At 41.3% G+C, this 24,741-nt stretch overlaps 1 protein-coding gene across 1 annotated transcript in view; it reads left to right on the top strand.

Annotated features, from left to right (window-relative positions):
• The window catches only part of LOC124722045, a 150,074-nt gene that overhangs the window by 10,818 nt on the left and 114,515 nt on the right, over window positions 1-24,741 (top strand). Inside the window, exon 3 of the mRNA XM_047247235.1 lies at window positions 2,465-2,625. Coding sequence (XP_047103191.1) covers window positions 2,465-2,625 — 161 coding nt within the window. The remainder of the gene's footprint in view (window positions 1-2,464; window positions 2,626-24,741) is intronic.

Genomic DNA, 24,741 nt, shown 5'->3' with positions numbered 1-24,741 from the left:
AGATGTTCCAGATAGGTTTTTTTTATTCAGCATTTTTTTTTTTTTAAATTAGTCTTTCCATCTCTGTGATAGCTACCTGATCCCATTTTTTTTTTGTTTTTTTGTTTTTCTTCCATTGTACTTGCATCATGTTTTGCTGTTTACATTAGCAGGAGGCTTAGGTAAATAAGTTGGTGAAGGAGGAAGCAACTTTCTGAAACTTCATACATCCTAACAATTTTATTTAATTATTAGATGTCGTTAAAAGTACAATTGAAGAACTGGATGCCTTTTCCTCCATTTGAGCTATATTTATTTTCATACTGTAGCTGTCCTGTTCACCCAGTAGGCTGTAAGGCATCTGATTATTCTTCCATTTCATAGTAAACTTACACAGACTGTAGTATCTGCTTTCAGTTGTCCTGGTGCTCTTATCTCCATCTCTATTTCTTTCTCTGTACCTATTTGCAAGCTTCATGGTGGCTTCATTGCAGTCAGTTGACCCTGTGAAATAATAATCAGGAATCAAAACATTCATATTAAAGCTATTCTGTGCCAACTGAATGATTTTTTAAGGCTCATTGTTGTAAATAATCAGTGTTGCAGATGATGGCAGCAACCATTTGTTGAGTTGTTATGTAAGTCCTGTCATGAAGCAGTGTCTTCAGGGTCTGAAACAAGTCATGTTATTTATTAACAATTAGAAGAATCCACTGTGGGCTAGTTCTGTAAAGCATACTAACAACAGATTGTGACTAGTGTTAGTGTACTCACATTGGTGTACTGTACATTTCATGTACAGGCCTATGCAAACCTCTTATTTGCAACCACATCTGTAAGTCTTTGATGGACATTAATGGATATTAATGTTTCATAAAGCCCTTCAGTGCATTCAGAACAATTTTCATCTACTGAAGTCCGCACTTGGCGGCTATGAAGCTTTGTTGCGAATTTATGGGTGGACGTGCTACAGTTTCAGTCATATCAAATTTAAATTGATTAATTTCTGCATGAAAAAGTGTCATAAAACATTTTTGTTTCTTGTTGCTGTTAAACGACTATTGCTGAGAAGAAATTTCATACACAGTCTTTGTAACATTTTACATATGGATGCCATAATTTAAAGATATCCGCAGATGGGCCCATCAGTATCCATTCCCACAAGCTTTTATACGCAACAAACTGTTAAATGTGGAAATGTGTGCAGATATCCACATCCATGTAGACCCCCAGATATTTGTAATATTTTTAGATTACTTCATATATTTATTTGAGGTGAAAAATGGCTGCAGTGAAAAATCCACTGTTCCCTAATTTGGATGCCGATTTATCTATTACTTCATACTAGACATTTATGTTACTATACTGTTATCAGAGACCATTATACCTGAAAAATTAAAAGCCTGTTTAATATGAACATTAGTGTTCACCAAAATTTATATCCAACAGTCCAGATATTCTTATAAATTGTAGGAGTGGTGACTAATGAAGATTTATTGTACTTTGGAATTCAAAATCATTTTCCTGTTCTGCTGTCAACTGGCAACCTGTTATAGATTCTTGCACCACGTAATAAAACTCCAGCGTAATCTTAAAAAGTGACAACCTTTCCAATGTGTTTAAATGAGTTACCACCATTTCCTTTTCAGCCAACCTAAGCAAGACCCACATTATCTAGTTTCACTGTAGTTGTAAAGACCCAGTAGAATGTACAGTGACATTCAGTAACAAGCAGGCTGTACAGAGAATAGATAGTGCCTTCACTTAGACTGAAAACCTCACATACTTCAGTGTCAAGAGATGCTTTTGCTTCAAGAATACTTTCTTGTATTAGTTATGAAAGGTCACGAGGGGAGCATATTTTAGCTAATACACACTCTGTTGTGTACGCTGATCAGCCAGAACACTATGACCACTGTTGTTCTATCATATAAACCTATCCAGGCAATAGCAGCATCAGCTTGTGAGGAATGACTGTTAGTCTGGCACACAGTGCATGTAATATCAGTGAGTGTGCTGTCCCTTTGTAGAATGGGGAAGACATGCAATGTGTCTGGGTTTGACTGAGGAAGGATTGTGATGGCCTGGAAGCTCAGCATGAACATTGTGGAAACTGCATGACTTGTCAGGTGTTTGAGGAGTGCTGTGGTGAGTGTCTTCAATACATGGCAAAACCAAGGTGAAACCATGTCCAGACGTCGTGGGGTTGGGCAGCCACTCCTACCTCATCACAGGCAGAGCCTTTTGTGCAAACAGCCATGTGATCTACCAATTCAGCTGCACCCACTGTGCCACATTCTATACAGGCACAACTAACAAGCTTTGTTTACACGATCTGCTTCAGTTCAACGACTGCTTCCGAGCCTGTATGATCTGGATTCTTCCCAACAGCACCAGCTTTTCTGAATTGCACAGATGGGAAATCTCCCTGCAACATACCCTTAAAAACTTTCATTATTTAGTAACTTAATTTGTTTCTTTTCAGAGGAGTCTAACAATAAAAGAGAACCAGAGATTCAGGGACCAGAGGGACAGGAAATGACTGTGGAACTGAAAGAGATAACAAATGTAGATGAGCAGTCACGTTCATCATGGAAGGAAACCTCATCCACAAAAGTTGGAAAAACATCAAAACTTAAAAAAGAGGTTTGTTTGACAGGTATTTTAATAAATTTGTGTGCGACATACAGCTGATTGAATGTGTGAGTATTGTTTGTTGAGGCAGATGCAGATGTGAGAAAATGCTTTAATCCATTATGATAGGATTCACAATCCTTACACGGTTTTGTGTGTTGCAGTGGAAATTCTAATGTATTGTAGTGCACAAACCATGTTCAATCGTAAAAGTGCAAAGTTAGGAAGAGGATTGCAGCAGTGTCAGTCACAGGCAAGCATGGGTGTTGTTCTTCATGAAATAAAATGTAGTCACTGCAGTGTCATGAGGGGCCTGTCTGGCACTGTGTCAAATAGTTATTGCTGCAGTACTCAAGTAGCAAGGTGTCAAAAGCCTGTATACACTGGTGGCTTAAAGTATGTGCCAAAAGGTGTAGCACAGGCCAAACGTGCAGCACAGAAAAGTATGTATAGACAAACCATTTGTACTAAAATAAATTCTGTCAGTACCACAGTTGTACCACCACGGGGCTGTATCACATGGCCACTGTAAAGGATGCTGATTAAGGACCACAATTTGCATATATGCTGGATGAGCCCTCCCTGAAGCTGTTCAGTCCTGGAGCCAATGCATTTGCAGAGTAGCAGCTGCAACCACCAGTTGGTGGGCAGTGGGCCACTGCCCACTACATCACGTCAGCCACCTTCAGACATCGTTGGGAGACGAGGCAAGGAACACACTGCTGCCTCACAAGGGACCTTGCAGGGGCTACTGAGCATGAAGTATTGCCACTGACAGAGGAGATTGTGTCATGATGCCATACTCCATCAGCAATCCTGGGTGTCAGTAAGACCAAAGGTAGCAGAACTCATCCAAGTTTCTGTCGACCTTGACTGGGGTGCAGCAAGATGCAGTGAAAAATAGAATTAAGTATTTGTAGACAATTTCTCTGGCATTACCTTGTGTCCATTCCACCATATCCAGCTGCCATCACCTGTATGTGTGGTGTCAGAGCACTGCATTATCTTTTCAGCATGATGTCCAAACCTACAGCCTATGTTGTGAGTCAAGAGATTTGATTGTGTATTGTGGAGAGTGTATTTGTCATGGAAAGAGCTTGACCACCACGCTATGTGGAGAGTTAGTTTGGTTAAAAGTGAGGTTTCTGTGGATGTACCAGGCCTTAGAGGTAATGGTAAACAGGATTTGTTGGTACCTGTCAGATGTAAGCAGTGCAATTTCCTGCTGTATTATTCAGCACCATGTACAGTCAGTAGCAGTGTTACATTTCATATGCAAACATTATGGGTGCATGGCTAGATAAAGACAGGGGTGAAAATGGTTAATGATTAAATGTAAGAATTAAGTTGTTATGCTTTGTTCTGTTGTGTTTATAATTGATTGGTTTTACAAAATGAGTAAAGATACAGGCAATGGTATGGCAGCAACAGGGACGCAAGGAGTGCCAGTGACAAAGCCAGTGCATATGTTGTTGGAAAAGTTAGCACAATTACCAGTAGTTAATAGAGAGATGCATGGTCTATTGAAAGCTCAATCACCACAGTGAGGTGTAGATCTGTCAGTTGCATGTCTGGTTGCGCCTTTCTCTGCTAAATCGACCAAGCATGAGCAAGCATTTGTTGGTGTTCTTAAGAATTTGGCAGAGATGGAGAAAGGTTGGACTGATGTGGAGATTTTAATCGTAATTTTGTACCAATGATGTGTTGGAGCAAAATACAATTCGCATCCCTGCTCATGCCTGTGTGTAATATGTAGCTGCCAGAAGTTTCATTGTTGTATGTCTGTTAGTTATTGTTCCATGTTTGATTGCGTAGAATGTCACGTCGTACAGTTTGTGAATTTTAACATGGCAGAGTTAGAGGAGCAATGTGTCTGCATTAAATTTTATTAAAAACTATAAAAAAGCTTCACAAAAAGGCACCAAATGATGCAAGAAGCCTACGATGATGAGTGCTTAAGCCATACTCGGTGTTACGAATGGTGCACACAGTTTATGGTTGGACATAAATTAAAAATGGCCCTCATTCGGGACACTTTTCAATGTCTACCAATGATGCTCATGTCAGGGATATGAACAAAATTGTGGCTACCAATCACAGACTGACTGTCCAAGAGATTGCAGAAGAAAGTAACATTAACATTTCAGTTGGATCATGTCATGAAATCCTGACACAGCATCTCAGACTCCATTGTGTTGCTGCCAAGTTTGTCCCACAGGCCACAAGGAGAAAGACCATCGCCTCACAATCTATAAAGAGCCTTTGCAGTGCGCAAATGAGAGCAAGGTGTACCGTAAGAGAATCATAACCGGTGATGAGACGTGGGCCTAAGGTTATGATGTTGAAGCCAAGATTCAATGTTCACAGTGGATTGAGAAAGGTTCCCCAAGATACAAAACAGCTCACCAGGTCAGATCAAATGTCAAAGCCATGCTGTTAGTTTTCTTTCACTTTGGAGGATTAGTTCATCATGAATTTGTGCCACAGGGCAAACTGTTAATCAGTGGTAGTATTGGGACGTGTTACGATGCCTACAAGAAAATGCGAGAAGAAAACAGCCTGAAATGTCATGAGACAATTCATAGCTCTTTCATCACAATAACACACCCTCACATTCATCCCTGTTGCTGCATGACTATTTCACAGAAAATGAAATCACTGTGCTGCCTCAACCTCCGTACTCTCCAGACCTAGCTGGCTCCTGTGGATTTCTTTTTGTCTCCAAAACTGAAAACCCCATTGAAAGGATGAAGATTTGCAGTGATAGATGAGATAATAGAAAATTTGCAGACAATGCTTCGCTTGATCCAGCAAGAGACATACCAAGTTCCAGAATTTTTTGAACAAACCTTGTTCATAAGAGTTGAGTAGGATGCAGTAGTGGCTGGAGTAATCTTACAGGAGGCTGAGCAAAGGGTGCTTGGTGCATTTTTAAGGGGTTTACCTTCAGAGTGGTTGAAAACAGTGCAAACAGGAGTTCTGGTTTATTTGCGTGCAGCCGTTAGGTTAGCAGTAGAATGCAAGGGAACTGATTGTTGACCAGAATAGAATGCAGGTGTGGAGTATTTTTAGCTGATATAAGGGCGGACAGGGCATGTGGAGGCAATGTCGCCAGCCACAAAACAATCAAAGTAAAGGCAGGTGTCAGTATAATGATAGCAGTAGTTTCAGGGGTAGTGGATCAGGGAAAAACATGTTAAATGCTGCAGGGAACCCAAAGTCCATCTATGGGCATTCACAGTAAAATTGGGGGCTTTGAAGGCATATACAGAGATGAATTGTGCGATGGAAGGATTAGTGGGAGAGAAGAATTGCAGGATGTTGGGAGACACATGGCACATTTGTCATTGCCAGTAGCGATGTGGTGAAACAGAAACAGTGGAACCCACCACAGTATAGTTTATGCGGATTAGTGATGTCAGACCATTGGAGTCAATAGAAATATGTTTCTAGAAGTAGTTCTGGAAGACCGGCCCAAGATAGCATTTTCTTCACTATGGGGACATTATCAGTTCAGGAGGAAGCATTTTGGATTGAAAAACACACCTGTCATGCTTCAGAGATTGTTGGATGGGGCCCTAAGAGGTTTAAAAGAGTGTCGGTGTATGGTACAGCAGGATGAAATTTGTGAGTGACATAGAGCAGCACAGACAGTGCTTAAGGGAGGTATTCTTGAGATTTAGGGCCACTAATTTGACACTGAAATGTGATTTTGTGTCAGAAGAGGTGGCATATCTTTGTCACATAATTAGTAAAGATGGGGTAAGATAGACCCAAAGTTAGCGAAGGCCATGCATGAATTTCCTGTGCCTTAATTGGTGAAGAAACTGCAATCATTTCTTGGAGATGCAAATTACTATGGGAGGTTTGTAAAAAGATTTGTGGATATTAACACAATTAGAAGAAATGTTCAGAGTCTATGTTGTCAGCAAGCATTTGAGGAACTGAAAGAAGATATGATGGTAAGTGCAATTTTGGTGTTTCCTAATTTCAAGGAGTTTATTGTGTCATGTGATGTGTCCAACAGTGCACTTGCTTGTGTGTTGACTCCAGAAGTTGAGTGTGTGGAACATACAGTAGCCTATGCATTTAGACATATGTATACAGTGGAAAAGAATTACTCCAGAACAGAAAAAGAAATGTTGAATCTTATGTGTGTATGGAATCCCTTACTTTGTGTTATATCTGTGGGAGGACGTATAGAGTCATAACGGATCATGTAGTGTTGAAATGGTTGCTGGGTTTGAAGCATCCATCTAGTAGACTGATGCAATGGCTGTTCAGTTGAGTGAGATATATTATGATACAGACCTGGGGAAAATCATGGAAATGAGGATGAATAAAGTAAAAAAGTGATGGGTTCACACAAAGAAGGTAATGAACTTATGGAGTGGCAAGCGGTACAGAGGATGGATGACAGTTATAAACAGTTTTGTAAGAAATTGTAGTTTTGTGTACAAGAGTGCTGCAGTGGGTCATGTTGGCCTCCTTTTACTCTGAAAGGGATGATGAAAAACTTCATTATGGGGTATCAGGGATATCAGGTTGTAGAAATTGTGTCATCAGTAAACATTGAGATCCAGTCATCTATGATGATGATTTTACATATGGGATGACTGAAACATTTTGAGAGAAGTCCAAAGCATATTCCATTTGTGTAACTGGGAAAAAGGAAAAGGAAGATGTGGAAGACGAGCAGGTAGATGCGAACGAGCTGAGGCGAGGAGGCTCTTATGTGTTTAGACCTAGGAGATAAGAGAAGGTGTATGGTTTCTTTTGTATAAGTGTGATACATTGTTGTAGTCCAAGCGAAATGGATTGCAACAGGGTTTTTGAGGGGGAGGAAAGGGTAATAAAAATCCCTTAGCTTTTGTTTGATGTGTATCCAGTCAAATGGGGACTGATGAAGAAGTTTGTCCATGTAAAGATGCAGCAGTTGTCGTTAATTTCGGAGAATAAAATCGGGTATGCAGAAATGAAAGAAGCAGAGTTGCAGATGTGCTGTGGGGGAAGATCGCAGTGTGTCCAAACAGCATTGTGAGGGAAGGCCAGAATGTGTGTGCACTGAAATTATTGTTGGGACAGAAAAAGAGGGAAAGATTGTATGAAAGAAGTACTCAGGCAGAGTTGCACTTCCAGCGGGCTGAGGCACGTTGGTTGTACTCTATTTACGATAAAATAATAGCAGTAGCCAGTTCCTTGAGTAGTGCAGCAGAAAGGATGGAAAGGAACGGGAGTGCATTAGTGATAAATGGGGTGTCATGTGAAGTTGTGGGACCTACCCTCTGACTACTTGCTACAATCTCAGGAATGACACAACTGAGCATTTCTCAGCCTCAGTTGTATTGCCAGAGGAGCCTGTAGAAGTGCTACCAGACATGAATTTGACTATCCTAAATCAGACTTAGAGACCAGAGTTAATTCATTCCATACTTAAAACTTATTAACAAGCATTTGGGATGAATCTTTGTGGAGATGTTTATAGAGCATGTAGAGCGATACAATGAAATGACCAGTACCAAAAGGGGACCACTTTGACTATTGTCGTACCAAGTGCCAGAGCAAATCTTACACTGTTATGCATAGTCTTTATTTTAATGTACAAGAAGTGAAATGATGGACAGAACCAACTAATGTTTAAATGCCAATGGACGGGATTCCTAGATCATAGGAGGCAACAGAGGAAATTGTAAATGCAGGTTAAGCAGATTGTGGATGGGCCCGACGAGGCCAAGAAGAAACTGTCGGAGCTTAGGAGAAGTAGTGCATAAGAAAATAATAGTGGTTAGACTAAAACTGAGCTGAAAGCATAATAGGTGCATTTAAGCCAGCTACCAGAGAACTTTTTGCTTTAGAGCGTATGAATGGAAGATAGTTTTCAGGAGATCCAAGGGACTGGATCCTGCTGTTGGAGAGAGCAATGAAGTGCACCAATCATATTTGCTCATAAATGAACTAAGTTAGAAAGAGAGAAGAGGATGATAGCAGCGCCATCCACAGGCGAACACAGGTCTTGTGCTTTATGAAATATAATGTAGCCATTGCAATGTTGTGAGGCGGCCCTGCCTAATACTCACTGGAAATGTACAGCAGTACTCAAGCAGCAAGGTGTCAGAAGGTTTTCCATACTGGCAGCTGCTGAAGTGTTTAAGGGATGTGCCAAAAGGCTTAGCACAGGCTGAACATGCATAGCACGGATGAGTATATATACCCAAGCTAGCTGTTCTAAAATCACTTCTGTCAGTACCACAGTTCTACTACAATGGGGCTGTGTCACCTGACCACCATATTGGATGCTGATCTAGGACCACAGTTCACATGTACATCTGGGCAACCTGCCCTAAAGCTGTTTGATCATGGAATTGCTGCTGCAGTGGACCAACGCTGGCCCAGGGTAGCAACTATAACCACCAGCACTGGTGTTGGGGGTCAGTGCCAAGTCACTGGTCAGTTGCCTCCCGACACTGTGAGGAGGTGAGGAACATGCTGCCACAACACGAGAGGCCTTGCTGCGGCTGCTGACAACAAAGAAGTGCCACTGGCGGAGGAGGTTGTGTCATGAAGGCAACTGTCAACTGATGCCACACTCCGTCAGTAATCCTGGGAATGAACAACACCTGAAACAGCAGAATTCCTTAGCCAAGTTGTGGCATTCTGTACTGGACAGTGGCAGGATACACTAATAAAGAGTATTAAATGTTTGTAGACTGTTTTTCTGGCACTTCCTACAATCTTTCCAAACATAGCCAGCTACCAACACTATTTCTGTATTTATTGTTCTATTTTTATTTGAAAATCATCCAAAGGCCCCACAATTTTTATGTTATGTTGAGGAACCTAATCTGGAGCTCGAGAGGTTTCAGTTTGAGAACAGTGATGTACCTGGAGTTTCTCATGTTGAGATAGAATGTTGTTATAGTCTTGAGAAAGAAACAAAATATGAACTGCATAATCTTCAAAAACAGCTTTGTTAAAAATGCTCCATGTAGGTGAATGCTCTATAGAATTTAAGAGAGAGAAATTTCTGTGGTATTGTGCCTCTATTTTTTTATATGTCTCAGATATTAATTTAAATCATTCATCAAACATAGATAACAAAACACACACACACACACACACACACACACACACACACACACACACCATTATGAGGCACATGGTCAATGTTACATGTTATTACAAATAGCATTGTCTACACAGCAGTGGTGCTAGTTCTGCTGTCTCCATCACAGCAGGGTTGTTGACATTGCTATCAATCAGTGTAGCTATTTCACTGCAAATTCTTAGTTCTGAACATAGACTGGTATTGGATTATGTAACATCCACTGTTCAAAGTGCCGTCAATACGAACAAGAGGTGACCGAGACGTGTAACCAATGGCACCCCATACCATCACGCCGGGTGATACGCCAGTATGGCTATGATGAATACATGATTCTAATGTGCGTTCACCGCTATGTTGCCAAACATGGATGTGACCATCATGATGCTGTAAACAGAACCTGGATTCATCTGAAAAAATGACGTTTTGCCATTCGTGCAACCACGTTTGGCGTTTAGTACACCATCGCTGGCGCACGAGACGTGGCTGCACGATCCATTACAGCCATGCGGATAAGATGCCTGTCATCTCGACTGCTAGTGATACAAGGCTGTTGGGATCCAGCACAGCATTCCATATTACTCTCCTGAACCCACCGATTCCATATTCTGCTAACAGTCATTGGATCTCGACCAACGCGAGCAGCAATGTCGCAATACGATAAACTGCAATTGCGATAGGCTACAATGCGACCTTTATGAAAGTCGGCAACGTGATGGTACGCATTTCTCCTCCTTACACAAGCCATCACAACAATGTTTCACCAGGCAACACCGGTCGACTGCTGTTTGTGTATGAGAAATCAGTTGGAAAATTTCCTCATGTCAGCACATTGTAGCGACAACCTTGTGTGAATGCTCTGAAAAGCTAATCATTTGCATATCACAGCATCTTCTTCCTGTCGGTTAAATTTCGCGTCTGTAGCACGTCATCTTCGTGGTGTAGCAATTTTAATGGCCGGTAGTGCATAACTTCGGATTGCTGTCACCTTCAGAGTGACCATGTCACCCTTCAACTTTATTTTATCCGATTGTAGCTAAACTATGTATCTATCGAATCTCCCATGTGCAGGCTGTTCCCACACAACTGGAAGGCCTGTAGTGATGCAGCGTGCGGACTCTCTTACTTGAGTATGTAATAAAATGGAACACCTGCAGCCATGTTTTGGTTTTATTTATTATATAGATACCACTTTTGGTGATTCAGTACACTTGATGTCATTAACAAATAACAATTGTGCAACTCAGGGCTGGACATGACATCCGTGTTGTTGGTGCTGAGCACACTTTTCCACCAGTTAGTGTATTCAAAGGTTTGTGCCAACTGGGTTCTTCAAAGCCTAACTGAGGAGCATAAAGAGGAATGAAGGAACATGTGTACTGAGTTGCTTGCTCATTATGACACTAATGGTGACAATTTCTCATCAAACATTGTCACAGGCAGTGAAACATGGCTTCACCACAGTGAACCTGAAACAAAACTGCAATCGATGGAGTGGCACCACACATTGTCTCCTTCAAAAAAGTAGTTGGGAACAGTACCGTCAGCTGATAGTCAAGGCTACAGTCTTGTGGGATTTTGTAGGAATTATTATCTCCTCTCTTGTGGTCAAATGATCAACTCCGTCTACTGTGAGACTCATAGGGAATTGAAGAAATGATTGCAGCACGTTTGTGGCCACTGAAATGTGAATGCAGTTCTCCTTCTCCACGATAATACAAGGCCACATGCAAGTCTGTGCATCCAGGAGGAGATCACAAAACTTAGTGGGATTGTTCTTCCTCATCCATCGTAATGCTTGGATTTTGCATCTTCTAACTTCCATCTCTTTGACCCAGTGAAGGACTGACTCCACAACAAGCAGTAAAGAAATGATGGGGAAGTTACTGATGCAGCAAGAACATAGTTGAGATGCAGACCAGTAGAGCAAACCATGGTGGCAAACAGGCTCCCACATGAAGGTAGTGTAAGGCCGTAGAATTGGAAGGAGATTAACATGAAAAACAGGGTTAATAACCATACAATTGGGGAATAATGTGTAGTATTTAAACTGTGAATGAAACAATCCTGCCCTGAGAAAAAAATGAGTTGGATCACATACTGAAGCACCTTCATACTTTGTTAGAGCTGTGCCTGTTGTGCCACAAACCGCCAATCAGTATCAGAAATGATTTTAAGTTTCAGCTCAGACTGACACCATTAGTGCATGTGCTTTTTCTGGCAAACAGGAGAAGTCTGTGAGCTTTCAAAGTAGTTGGAACTCAAGAATTTTGAAAGTATGGTATATACATGAACGAATCCTGCAAGACGTTCAGATAGAGGTTTCAAAACTAGATTTTAAACTGCCAGACAAGACAGGTAAAGAGCCTAACCATAGTTAATTGGTTCTCTCTCTCTCTCTCTCTCTCTCTCTCTCTCTCTCTCTCTCTCTCTCTCTCTATTTATTTAGTCTGTTCCGACTCTTCGTGACCCCATGAACCAAATCACGCCACTTTTTCCTGTCTTGCACTGTCTGCCGTAGACCTTCCAGGTTGGAACACATTGCTTCTGTGATGCCATCGATCCATCTCATCCTCTGTCGTCCTGTTCTTCTAGTTCCTTCAATCTTCCCCAGCATTAATGTTTTTTCCAGTGAGGCATGCCTTCTCATTGTGTGTCCAAAGTAGGTCAGCTTTTGTTGTAGCATTAGACCTTCCAGGGAGAAATCTGGTTTTATTTGCTCCAATACTGATCTGTTGGTTCTCTTTGCAGTCCATGGAACTCTGTGAAGTTTCCTCCAAGTCCACAATTCGAAGGAGTCAATTCTTCGCCGTTCAGTTTTTCTAATGGTCCAGGTCTCACATCCATACATCACAACTGGAAAGACCATAGCCCTCACAATACGGATCTTTGTTGCTAGTGTTGTATCTCTGGACCTTATAACCTTGTCAAGGTTTGACATCGCCTGCCTACCGAGCAACAGGCGTCTCCGGATTTCATGGCTGCAGTCGCCATCAGCAGAGATCTGGGAACCGAGATAACTGAATGCGGTCACTACCTCCATGGTTTCTCCTGCTATATCCCACGAATTGGTAGGTGTAGTTGCCATAATTTTCGTTTTCTTCACATTCAGCATAAGACCGGCCTTTTCACTTTCGTCTTTCACCTTCAGCAAGAGTGTTCTCAATTCTTCTTCACTTTCTGCCAACAGGATTGTATCATCCACGTACCTGAGGTTGTTTACATTTATTCCAGCTATTTTAATTCCTGTTTCTCCATCATCTAGCCTTGCATTCCTCATAACATGTTCTGCATACAGATTGAATAAGTACAGTGACAGTATGCAGCCTTGCCGGACCGCTTTCTGAATCCTTATCCATTTCGTTGTTCCATACATAGTTCTCACCGTGGCTTCTTGGTCAAGGTATAAACTCCATATCAGATGAATGAGGTGATCTGGTACACCCATGTTTTTCAGTACATTCCATAATTTGTTGTGATCGACACAATCAAAGGCTTTGGCGTAGTCAATAAAGCAGAGGTTCACATCTCTCTGGAATTCTCTTGCTTTTTCCATAATCCACCGAATGTTAGCAATTTGATCTCTAGTTCCTCTTTCTTTCCTAAATCCAGCTTGTTCTTCTGGTAGCTCTCGATCTAGATATTGGCGAAGTCTATTTTGTAAGATTTTCAACATGACTTTGCTAGCATGTGAGATAAGTGCAATTGTTCGGTAATCTGAGCATTCTTTAGAACTTCTCTTCTTTGGAATGGGGATGAATACTGATCTTTTCCAGTCTTCTGGCCACTGCTGCGTGATACATATTTTTTTGACATATTGAGTGCAGCACTTTCAATGCATCCTTTCCAGTGACTTTGAACAAGTCTGCTGGTATTTCATCATGTTCACTAGTTTTGTTATCAGCCATATTTTCAAGGGCCCACTGGATTTCGCTCTCCAAAATATCTGACTCTAGTTCTAAATTAACATTAACATCAGCAGTAGGAGCCCTGTCATTATGCAGTTCTTTCTTGTATAGGTCTTCTACATATTCTGCCCATCTTTCCTTAACATCATCTGCTTCACTCAGATTTTTCCCGTTTCTATCTTTTTATCATTCCAATTTTTGCCTGGACTTTTCCTTTAATTTCTCTAATTTTCTTATAAAGATCTCTTTTCTTCCCCATTCTGTTACTATCTTCAACTTCCTTGCACTGTTCATTAAAGAATATATTTTTATCTCTTCTAGCTAATTTCTGAAAATCTTTGTTTAATTCAAACATGGCTGATCTATCTCCCTTGATTTTTCCTTTCCTTCATTCTTCTGCAACTTGCAGTGCCTCAACTGATAGCCATCTAGCCTTATTGCTGTTCCTTTTCTTGGGAATGTGTTTCTCTGCGGCCTCCTTGACAGTATTAGCTAGTTCTGTCCACATCTATTGTGAGCTTTTGTCCTCCAGCTCTAATACATTAAATCTGTTTTGCACCTCTACTGTGTAGTCGGAGGGTATAGAGTTATGGTCTTGTCTGCAAGTTGGGATGCTTTTTGCTTCATTCTGAAGTTTCAGCCGAAATTTTGCAATCAGGAGCTCATGATCTGATCCGCAGTCAGCCCCAGGTCTTGTTGTAGCTGACTGAACCGCGCTCTTCCACCTCTGATTACAAAGTATGTAATCAATTTGGTTCCGGTGTTGGCCACCTGGCGAAGTCCAGGTATATAGGTGTCGTTTTGGTAGTTGAAACAGTGTATTAGTAATTATCAATGAATTTTCTTGGCAGAATTCTAGGAGCCTCTGTCCTGCTTCATTTGTTGTACCAAGACCATATTTCCCTTTATACCTTCTACAGCTTGATTTCCCACTTTTGCATTCCAGTCTCCAACTATGAAGACAATATCCTTTTTTGGTGTTGACAGTAGTAATTCTTGTAAATCTCCATAGAACTGGTCAATAATTTTCTTTTCAGCATTGGTTGTTGGTGCATAAACTTGAATTACTGTGATGTTGAGGGGCTGACCTTGAAGTCTGATGGACATCATTCTATCATTTTTATATTTGCATCCCATTACAACTTTTCTCACTTTATCACTAACTATGAAGGCTACTCCATTACTTCTCTTGTTATCGTGTCCAGAATAATACACAATATGGCCATCCGAAGCAAATTCTCCCATGCCAGTCCACCTCATTTCACTTATTCCCAATCTGTCAATGTTAATTTTCTCCTTTTCTCTTTTCACTATGTCTAGTTTTCCTTGATATATGGATCTTACATTCCATGTTCCTATGCAGTGCTTCTCTTTGCACCATCTTACTCTTCATGAAGCTCCTCTCAACCTGGTTCCCCCCGGAGATCCGATTGGGGAACTTGAAACTCCGGAACATTTTGAGCTGAGCGAAGCCATGGGGTTTTCTTGGGATAGTTCAGTGGTGATTTCCTGTTGCCATCCACTGTCCTCCAACTTCTATCTGCTCACCGACTCAGTTTCCCGCTGGGGTTGGTTACCCAACCTTCTGCTGAGTTGCTCAGCTTAACAGGGGCACCACGTGTAGGTAGGAAGTTGGAGAATTGAGGTGACAGAGGCTGTGAGAACTCTCTTGCTGGGTTCTTGTAATCGTGTATCACCCCCATTTTATGCCAGAGTCTCATTGTGTCTGCAGAGACCCCTCCCCCCCCCCCCCCCCCCCGGGGTCATTTCCTGGGCCCAATTAATTGGTTATGGACTACTAATTGAAACTAAAAAAATACAGAAAGGTGGGACATTGAGCAGATGATGTATGGATGTATTAAAAGAACTACTAGATGTTTTGACTTTTGGAGCATCAGTCCACTGGTGACTGAAATGAGGAAAGGAAACCAATAGCAGACAGCTTAGAGAGATGAAACAGTGAGAGCAGCTGAGGATCAAATGTGCACTAAGACCAGACCCAGCAGAAATCCTGGTGATAGATTAGATTCAATTGACAAAAGCAGATGAAACAAAAATGCAGCAAATGATGCAGACAAAAGGGAATAAAAAAAATCAACAGTGTGTGCAAAATGACAAAGGAGGAATGATGAGATGCAAAAAGTTGCAAAAGCATGCAAGATGGGAAAGATAGATGCTGCCCCTACAAAAATCAAAGAAATTGTATGGGGAAAGAGAAGCAATTATAAAGAGGTTGAATGGCAGTCCAGTATTAAGCAAAGAAAGGAATGCTGAAAGGTGAAAAGAAGATATGAGACTACACAAAGGAAACAGATTCAAAGACAGTATAATGGAAATAGAAGAGGAAGTAAATAAAGATGAGATATGATACTGTGAGAAAAATTTGGGGGTAGATGACAATCTCTCTGAGTCATTAAGATCTTTTGGGGGTCATCAGCATCATTTCCCAGCTCCAGTTTCCCAGGTGTGGTGTAAAAGCACTCACCATCTCCACTTGTTTTAATTGGTCTTCTGTTTCTGAAGGTGTTCCCTCTTCCACATCTGATTTCATTTGATTTATTGAGTGTTTTCTAATCCTTCCACATGGTCTTTTGTCTTGGAACACTATATTTCCTGGCTGGTCTTTCCTCACCCATTCTCATAATATTCTCATAACACTGCAGTCTGCATTTCTTTATTACATAGCAGTCTGGAATTTGATGGTGGCTACATTCCTGTTGACCTCATTTTTGGTCTTGTCTTTTCTAGTTATTTAGCAGTTTTCTCCCCACCAGAAGAGCAGCTACTTACATAATTAGTTTTATCTATGTGTTTTTATAGTTTAATTCTTAAATTAGTGATAGTTGGATGAATAAATGTGAGCATGCTGTGTACAGATTGAAGCTGGCTGCAGTCTGCGAATAGCTGAAGACTTCTTTGGCCCATGGTCAACCATAGGCTGGCTGCCGCCTCAAGTTTAGTGGCAGTGGATAATCTGGCATATCGCATGGGACACATCAGATGTCACTTGGTTTACCCACGGGCTGTGCTGCCTAGCACCTTATAGTGTACCCAATACAGGAGATCTGCACTCACCATCAAGTGAATGGAAAGTTGTAGCACATAGCATTGCTTTAGGTGCAGATTCAATATGGGGATTGAATATCTGGTTTTGCCCCTTCACCCTGTGAGTGGACAAGTGGCCACTCCTTCAGCAGAGTTCAATCGGGTACATGGGAAGAGCATTGCTAATTATCAAGAGCTCCAATGTTAGACATGGTATGGAGCCCCTTAGAAAATAGTGTCCAGAGCTGGAAGTAAGTGGGGCCTCATCTGAAATGTGCAGGCAGCCCTACATGTATCTGTCGAGGGTACAGGATGCAGTCATCTGTAAGTTCTGGATCATGTTGGCACTGGCGATGCCTGTTGCTAGAGTTTTGAGGCCATCTTCAGTCGATACTGGCAGCTGATGTAAGTTGTGAAGGCTCTAGCCTTGTTTGTGGGGTGCAAGCAGAGATTATGATTTACATTATCGTACCCAAACTGACAGGTGTCCTTTGGCCTGGAGGCAAGTGGAGGGTCTGAACCATAGGCTCCATTGATTCTGTGACGATCTGGGCTTTAGATTTCTGGGACTGTGTTATGGATTGGAGAATTGTAGGACTACCCTTCATACAGCAGGGATGCACTACACAAAGGAAGCAGCAAAGCTAGCAGAGTACTTGCAGAGTGCACATGGTTTTTTCCTTACGCTAGGCCATAGTTTGAAGTCCTCTGAATGCTTAGCAATTAGATTAGATTCAGTTTTCGTTCCATATACCCAAAAAAATCAAATGATTCTCATGGGTGTGGAACATGTCAGAAAGTATAACATAAAAACATACTACCCTGATCATTTGTCAGGAGATAGTCGAAATAGAGTAATACAGTGCAGTAAACTGGAACAGCTGATATTTACAGAATTAACACGCTGTCAGAATGAAACACTGTTATGCACTGTTAATAAATTTATCATACACAAAATACCTAATCTTGACTGTTGTGACCAAGTGTTGTCAGAACTGAAATCTAACCAATATTTTCACTTAAGCTGGGTTAACAGTCTGTTAAGATATTCATCTATGGAGTATCAATTCACAGATAGTGAAATCAGATCACATATAAAGTAAAAATACTTTGGCTATAAAAATTTTAACAGTAAATTGCCAATTCACTCATAACAAATTTCCCGAATCCAATATTGTCCAGGAAATTGTCACACACAGATTATCCCAAAACCAAGATGTGGATGAAACCCATATTAGAGAACTCCAAAATATTTAATGGCGCATGGAACGTGTTATATCCTAGCCAGTAATGCCACCCGAACCCGCTGCCAAAAGGTTGGCAGCATCAAAGTCCGCACTCCGTCTGCATAAGCAGCGCCAGCGAGACAGGAAATCGCCGCAAGTCTGCGCGCCACCGCTGGCTTCTGGGTTCTTAAGCGCTGGAGTCGCGAGTGCTAGGACAGTTCTGTATTCGCCGCTCAGTTGTATACTCGCCACCGAATTGTGTACTTGCTAGTCAGTTGTGTGTTCATCGCAGCAGATTTGTTGTTTGTCGTCAGCCGACACTGACCTAGCCGCTCCGACTCGAACTAGACAGATTTCTGTAGACACGGAGTTCACTACTGTGTTTCTGTATCTTCGTTAATAAAGATAAGTACCGACTTTTATTTAATCAGAGTGTTTGGGTTTTCATCTTTCTGTTCACTGTTCCAGCGGACCGGTCGGCCCGCTATTAAAAGTGTGGCGGTGACTTCGTAAGCCATTTCTACAGCGAATTGCTTGTCGCTACGAACGCCGCCACAAAAGAACGTATATTGAAAAGACATTAGATCCCATAGGAAGGGGAGTGTTCATTGCAATTGACAAAAAATATTATCTCTCCAGGTCAAAATTGAGTCTGACTGAAATTATCTGGATGTGAGTAACCATATGTGGAGTTACACCATTTGATCAAAAGTATCTGGACACTGGGCTGAAAATGACTTACAAGTTTGTGGCACCCTCCATCGGTAATACTGGAATTCAATATGGTGTTGGCCCACCCTTAGCCTTGACAACAGCTTACACTCTCACAGATGCTGGAAAGTTTCGTGGGAAATGGCAGCCCATTCTTCATGGAGTGCTGCACTGAGGAGAGGTATCGACGGTGGTGGGTGAGGCCAGGCACGAAGTTTGCATTCCTAAACATCCAAAGGTGTTCTATAGGATTCAGCTCAGGACTACATGCAGGCCAGTCCATTACAGGGATCTTATTGTCGTGTAACCACTCCACCACAGGCCGTGCATTATGAACAGGTGCTCGATCATGTTGAAAGATGCAATCACTGTCCTTGAATTGCTCTTCAGCAGTGGGAAGCGAGAAGGTGCTTAAAACATCAATGTAGGCCTGTGCTGTGATAGTGCCATGGAAAATAACAAGGGGTGGAAGCCCCCTCCATGAAAAATACAACCACACCATAACACCACTGCCTCCAAATTTCACTGTTGGCGCTAAACACGCTGGCAGATGATGTTCACCGGGCATTCACCATATCCACACACTTCCATCAGATTACCACATTGTGTACCATGATTTGTCACTCCACGCAACATTTTTTTCCACTGTTCAGTCATCCAATGTTTACACTACTTACACCAAGTGAGGCGTCATTTGGCATTTATTGGTGTGATGTGTGGCTTATAAGCAACCGCTCAACCATGAAATCAAAGTTTTCTCACCTCCCACATAACTGTCATAGTACTTGTAGTGGATTCTGATGCAGTTTGGAATTCCTGTGTGATGTTCTGGATAGATGTCTGCCTATTACACATTAGGACCCTCTTCAGTTGTCGCTGGTCTCTATCAGTCAACAGACAAGGTCGACGTGTTTGCTTTTGTGCTATGTGTGCCCCTTCACATTTCCACTTCACTACCACATCAGAAACAGTGGTCCTAGGTATGTTTAGGAGTGTGGAAATCTCACATAAAGAAGTATGACAGAATTGACACCCAATCACCTGACCACTTTCAAAGTCCGTGAGTTCCACAGAGTGCCCCATTGTGCTCTCTCATGATGTCTAATGACTACTGAGATGCTGATATGGAGTATGTGGCAGTAGGTGGCAGCACGGTGCACCTAATATGAAAACCATGTTTTTGGAGTGTCCAGATACTTCTGATCACATAGTGTACCTGGACACAACTAACTGGCCTAAGTGAAATTAAGTTAATCAGTGGAAGTTCTTACAAGCCACCCAGTTTCACTGTAAATCATAGAATGATTCAAGGAAAGTCCACGCCCAGTTGTGCGGGAGACTTAAACCTCTAGAATATAGACTGGGACACTTAGATTCATTGCCAGTAGTATGGACAGGTAAAACCTCCAGAGTATAGACTGGGGCACTTGGATTCATTGCAAGTGGTATGGACACATTTTCTCAAAATTATTGAGCAGCCAGTTATGCAACCCACACACATTGGAAATATTTTATACCTTGTATGTACAAGCAGACCTGACTTTATCAACAGTGTCAGTATAGAGACAGGGATTAGTGTTCATGGTGTCAGAGTGACATGGGTTACTAATGCTAATAAATCCATCAAAAAGTCTAGGAGAGTTATTATGCTGAAAAGAGCAGATATGCAGTTGTTAGCATCCTATTTATACAATGAATGGACATTAGTTAGTTCCAATATGGTGAATGTAGAGGAATTATGGGCAAAGTTTAAACTGATTGTAAATCCCACTCTAGAAAAGTATGCGCCTGAGTAAGTGGATAAAAAAGACCCATCGTAGTTCTATAACAAAACAGAGGAAGCAGAAATTATTGCAGTCTCCGTTCAAAAAAGCATGTGGAAACGTTAATAGATATTATATTCGTAAAAAGAATGATGCCCGATGCATTCATAATCTTCCAGCATCATACCTTAGCAAAAGATCTAGCTGAGAACTTGAGAAAATTCTGACCATATGTAAAATCACTAAGCAGGTCCAAAGCCTCTGTCGAGTTGGGCACCTACAAGTCTGGTGTCGCAACAGAAAACAGCAAAAGGAAAACAAGTTTTAAATTTTGCATTTAAGAATTCATTCATGCAGGATGATTGTATAGATACCCTTAGACTGACTCACATATGGAGGACACAGTTGTAGGCATCTCTGATGTAGAGAAACAACTGAAAGAGTTGATAGCAAATAATTTGCCAGGCCCAGATGGAATCCCAATTCAGTTTTATGGATCCGAATGAAATCACAGTTTGGCATTACAGAAAACTATACGGCATTCGCGCCTTACTTGGCTTGCATTTAATGTAAATCTCTTGCTCTGTTCAGAGTTCCAAGTGACTGAAAGAAGTGCAGGTGACTCCTGTAGGGTGAAAGAACAGACCCTGAAAATTACAGGCTAATATCCTTAACGTTGTATTGCAGCAGAATTATTAAACGTATTCTATGTTCAAATATATTAAATGTCCATGAGGTAGAAAAGCTTCAATCTGCAAATTGGCACAAATTTAGAAAGCTTCACTCATTTGAAACTTGATGTGCCTTTTTCTCACATGATGCTGTGAAATGACCTTTACATTGTTACCCATGGAGAGTGAAATGAGACGTCAGGACAACAGTAGATTTGTTCAATTAATTTGTTTATTCTGGGCCTCAGCTATTGTACATCAGGAACAGCTTGGTGGAGATGTTCAGTTTCCTCTCATGCAAAATAATAAGACGTCCGGCATTGCTGACAGTGCAAAGAGTGGGACCAAGCATGGCGTCACTCGACTGCTGCTGTCAGCGATGTCTTCAGCTGCGACCGTGATGACAGCATGGCAGCGCAGCTGACTATGACAATGATCTTCTTCCAGTGTGTGGGCAACTCCCTCATGACTCAGGGCAGGCTGTCCTATCTTTTGGTTGAAGAGCGGACCCCGTTCTGCATTGCAGGATGCCGTTCTGAGTGTTACAGGCTCGTGATGTGGGCTGTGATACTGAGATGAGACTCATTTAGTACACAAATGGCTGAGTACATATATGCTCCTGACTATGTTCGTTTAGGGCTTAAGGCACATACTCTAAACACTTCCATGGAGGCAAGTGAGGTAAGGCTTCCATCCTTCCACTAGTGGATTGCAGTGTTGGCTGTTGCTGTACCACACCCACCTGGCTCCACTTGATGTTGCCAGTCTGCTGTATTTTGCTGTGCAATGCATAACACTGTCACCCACATGTGGCAGGATCTGTTGCAACTCACTTCGCTCTGATGTATTGTTTGCCCGAACACAGTTGATGTACTACAATACCCTACAGACCATAGATGAAGAGTTAGATACAATATTACGAGGTTTCCAGAAAGTGTTTGATGCTATGCCCTACTGCAGACTATGAATGAAGGTCTGAGCATACAGAATAAGTTCCTTGAAATGTGAGTGAATTGAAGACTTAGTAAGTAATGGAACCCAGTGAGTTGTCCTGGATGATTGGTGTTCATAAGACATGAGGGTATCATCAGGAGTGCCCCAGGGAAGTGTGATACAACTGCTTGTGGCATCTATGTATGTAAATGATGTGATGGGTAGGGTGAACAGCTATTGGCAGTGATCTAGTATATGGGAAAGAATCATCGTTTAGTGACTGTAGGGATGTACAGAATGGCTTGGACAGAATTTCTAGTGAATAGTAGCTTGCTCTAAATGTATAAAAATCGAAATCAATGCAGATAAACACAAAAAAATTCCTTAATTTTAGAATACAGAAAATATCCAGGCATAAAATGTTGCACAATGATATGAAATGGAACAAGCGTGAAAAGTTGTAGGAAAGGTGAGTATTTGGCTTCTGTTTATTGGGAGAATTTTAAGAAAGTGTAACTCATTTATAAAGGAGATCACATATGGAACACTGGTGCAACACATTCTTCAGTACTGCCTGAGTGCTTGGAAATCCCACCAGATCAGATCGAGGAAAGACATCATAACAGTTCAGAGGCATGCCACTAGGTTTATTACTTGTACGTTCGATCAACACAGATGTATTACAGGGATGCTTCATGAACTCAAATGGGAGTCCCTGGAGAGAAGATGGTGTTGTTTCATGAAAGACTATTCTGAAAATTATAGAACTGGCATTTACAGCAGACTGCAGAATGATTCTACTGCTGCCAACATAAATTTCATGGATGGACTGCAAAGACAAAAGAAGAGAATTTAGGGCCAGTACAGAGGCATATAGACCATAGTTTTCCCCTTAATCCATTCATGAGAGGAACGAGAGAGGAAATGACTCAGTGGTACAAGGTACTCACCGCAATGAACACACGATGTGACAGCAGCACTCCTAGTGCATAAACTGACAACTATAGCTTTTATGAAGTTAACACACCAGTATGAATACCGTCCCTTGAAACCAACATGCCATTTCCAAAAATAATGCCTCAAAACACATGTTTTTGACAGTACATTTTATGTTCATCCCATCTTCAGAGGTTTACACTGATTTATGCATCATGGACATTGTATCTTTACTTTCAACATTTTACAATGGCTGTCTTAAAGACGTCTATTACAAAGTTTTTCTACATCATTAGTAAAGAAACAATAGTTGACGACACACAAATAAGTGTAAACATGTGAAGATAGGTTTCCAGGTATCTTAAAAATTATCATGTAAAAATAAACGCCTATAACAGCAATTGTATGCAGCTAATTTATTATAAATTACCTTCAGTTTCAAGTGTTGCTGTGTTGTAATACGTATGCAATGGACATGAATTATTTACTAATGTTAATACAAGAAAGAATAAAAAACAAAATACAGAAAGGCAATAGGAAATCTCAGTTAACAAACAGTTAGGAGTAATTTTGCGAATTTCATCCATGGGCCAGATTCAAACCAATTGCACGCTAGATCTTCTTCGCAGGCCTCCAGTTGCCCACCTGTGCTCTGAACCATAAGTGAGAACTGGCACTTTTGGAGTAACAGTATACGGAACAATCTGAGACACATCACTTCCAGAAGAATGGAGAGACTTGTAGGAGCTGACCATATGGAAGACTAGTTTGGGTTCTGGAAGAATGTAGGAACACGGAAGGTAATAATGATGTTGTTACTTATTGTAGGAGATAGGCTGAAGAAAGGCAAATTTACGTTTATAGCATTTGTAGAATTAGATGATTCTTTCGACAAGACTGATGAGAAAATACTTATTGAAATTCTGCAGGTAATAGGGATAAAATGCAGGGAGAAAAGATTGTCTATAGGTTTTAAAACAATGAGGCAGCTGTTATGAGTTGAAAGGATTTGCAAGGGAAGCAGTAATTGCAAAAGGATGAGACAGTGTTGTAAGCTATCCCCAATGATATGTGATCTGTCTCTTGGAAAGAGCTGGTAAGGGGAATATCAACAAATGTAAAACAAGAATGAAGGAATGTAGTCATATTAAAACAGCCAGTTCTGTGGGAAATAGAGGAGGAATTAAAATTCTTAAAGTGGTGCATCAGTTTTGCTATTTGAGCAGCAAAGTAACTGATGGTCAAAGTAAACGTAAATACACCTCATAGATAAGGTCTTAGGCGTGTCCAGCTGCTGCTCACATGGTCATGGGATGTGTGATTGCCGATTATTGGCAATAGATGAATCCTGATGTTTCTTCAGTTGAACAACTCTCCATATGGCTTCATGTGGGCCCCGTTCCAGATTTTCTTGCCTCAGAAAAAAATCTGAGGTGGTACCAGGATTAGAACTGGGATCCTTCTGCACCAAGGACAGCAACACTAGCCAATCAGCTACAGAATCTGTTGATGGCCAAAGTAGAGTACATGGCATTAGCAAGAAAAGCATTTCTGAATAAGGTAAATTTCATAACATTAGTCTTAGGAAACCTTTCCTAAAGGTATATGTCTGAAGTCCAACTTGGTAGAAAAGTGAAACTTGTTTGATAAAGTTCACACAAAAAGAGTACAGGAGCTTTTTAAATGTGATGCCACAGGAAAATGCTGAAGATTAGATGGCTGCATCGGATAGGAGGCTCTGAACTGAGTCGAGCAGAAAATAACTTTAAGGTACAATTTGACTAAACGATACAGGTTGATGAGGCACATCCTGAGGTGTCAAGAAATTGTCAG

Source organism: Schistocerca piceifrons, chromosome X (genome assembly GCF_021461385.2).
Source record: "Schistocerca piceifrons isolate TAMUIC-IGC-003096 chromosome X, iqSchPice1.1, whole genome shotgun sequence".
In the NCBI taxonomy this organism is placed as follows: domain Eukaryota; kingdom Metazoa; phylum Arthropoda; class Insecta; order Orthoptera; family Acrididae; genus Schistocerca; species Schistocerca piceifrons.
The sequence above is the reverse complement of the archived record's forward strand: the minus strand, read 5'-3'. Positions and strand labels throughout refer to the sequence as shown.